The sequence below is a fragment of the Elephantulus edwardii genome, unplaced genomic scaffold (assembly GCF_000299155.1).
Source record: "Elephantulus edwardii isolate Elephantulus edwardi_28Jun2011 unplaced genomic scaffold, EleEdw1.0 scaffold00348, whole genome shotgun sequence".
In the NCBI taxonomy this organism is placed as follows: Eukaryota; Metazoa; Chordata; class Mammalia; order Macroscelidea; family Macroscelididae; genus Elephantulus; species Elephantulus edwardii.
Genome location: NW_006400098.1, coordinates 821,452 through 823,239, shown reverse-complemented (window position 1 = coordinate 823,239; position 1,788 = coordinate 821,452). Strand labels below are relative to the sequence as shown.

At 64.4% G+C, this 1,788-nt stretch overlaps 1 protein-coding gene across 1 annotated transcript in view; it reads left to right on the top strand.

Moving 5' to 3' along the window:
• The first annotated feature begins 1,000 nt into the window (after positions 1 to 1,000).
• ZNF865 (zinc finger protein 865) overlaps positions 1,001 to 1,788 on the top strand; it is a 3,165-nt gene continuing 2,377 nt past the window's right edge. The window contains exon 1 of the mRNA XM_006901856.1: positions 1,001 to 1,787. Coding sequence (XP_006901918.1) covers positions 1,001 to 1,787 — 787 coding nt within the window. The remainder of the gene's footprint in view (position 1,788) is intronic.

Here is a 1,788-nt window from a genome sequence, read left to right as displayed (position 1 = left end):
CCACTCCAGGGGTGAGAACCAGAAGGGCTCTCGCTTCCTGAGTGGCTGTCCTGAGCCCGGGCCAGTGCACGGCTCCACAGTCCCGGCCAGTGTGCGGGATGACTACATAGAGAGCCACGCAGGTGGGGGTCCTTGCCTGGGCCGTACTCACTGTGTCCCCTGATGGGACAGGCCGGCTTGGAGATACTGTGGCTCCAGACCACCACGGTGACCCCACTGTCCTCACAAAGCAAGGGCCAGAAGTTTGGGGTTTCTCAGTGCATATGATGGTTATTTGAAAACCCCACACCAGCCCACTGCCGTCTGCTGATTCTGACTCGTGACGGCCCATCCTTAACCTGCACAGTGACCTCCCAGGGTATTTGAACCGCTGACCTTTCAGATAGCTGACAACGCAATGCCCTGGGCCACCAGGGATTGCCAGGCCTTTCTTCCGAGGTACATCTGGGTGGGTTTGTTACCATACTTTACATCCTAGTCACTTAACCTTCTGCATCACCAGGGACAGTGGATCCACCAGTTACAGACACACCTTTTGCGCATTTCTAGGGCAGGAACTGGGGGGAGGTCACTTAGAGAGCCCGGGAGGGGACAGAGGGCCGGAAGAAAGAAAGCAGGGGTGTGCAGCTGGGCGTGGATGGAGGGCACGGGTCCTGGCGAGTGGACAGGGAAAAGACAGAGGCATGACCTGTGGCACGGAGCAGGACAGACGTGTCCATGGGTCTCCCGGGCTGTAAGTACAGAACCAGACGCCACAGCTGTGTTCAGCGCAGGGTGCATGGGTTCAAAGGCTGGCCTTTTCCTTACCACAATGCTTAGCTCACTGCGGCACCAGGACTCCTGGCAGGGGGGGCGGGGAGTGTTAAACAGGTAAAAGGGCAGGCCCGAAGGAGCCTGGGAATTGAGGGGAGGTGCTGGGTGAGGACTGTCGGGAGGGCAGGATGTGTCCTGGCGGCTCAGATCCCCTTTTTCGCAGGGTCCCCCCTCCTGGCGGCCTGCCATGGAGGCCAACGCGGCGGGGGGCGCCGGGGGCGGCACCAACAGTGGCCTGGGCGGCGAGGACGGGGTCCACTTCCAGAGCTACCCTTTCGACTTCCTGGAGTTCCTCAACCACCAGCGCTTCGAGCCCATGGAGTTGTACGGGGAGCACGCCAAGGCCATGGCCGCCCTGCCCTGCGCCCCGGGGCCTGCACCCCAGCCTCCGCCACCGCCCCCCACCCCGCAGTACGACTACCCGCCCCAGTCCACCTTCAAGCCCAAGGCAGAGGTGCCTTCCTCCTCCTCGTCGTCCTCCTCCTCCTCGTCCACGCTTTCCTCGGCTGCTGCCCAAGCCAAGAAGTCCGACCCGCCCCTGGCCCCTGCCTTCGGCGCCCCGCCGCCCCCACTCTTCGACGCCGCCTTCCCTGCCCCCCAGTGGGGCATCGTGGACCTCTCAGGCCACCAGCACCTCTTTGGGAACCTGAAGCGTGGGGGGCCGCCTTCTGGGCCAGGGGTCACGCCGAGCTTGGGCGCACCCACCGGCACCCCGGGGCCCCTGCCGGCCCCCGCGCAGACCCCACCGGTGCCCGGCGCAGGGGTGGCCTGTGACCCCACCAAGGACGACAAGGGCTACTTCCGGAGGCTCAAGTACCTGATGGAGCGGCGCTTCCCCTGCGGCGTGTGCCAGAAGTCCTTCAAGCAGTCCTCACACCTGGTCCAGCACATGCTGGTGCACTCGGGCGAGCGGCCTTACGAGTGCGGCGTCTGCGGCCGCACCTACAACCACGTCTCCAGCCTCATCCGCCACCG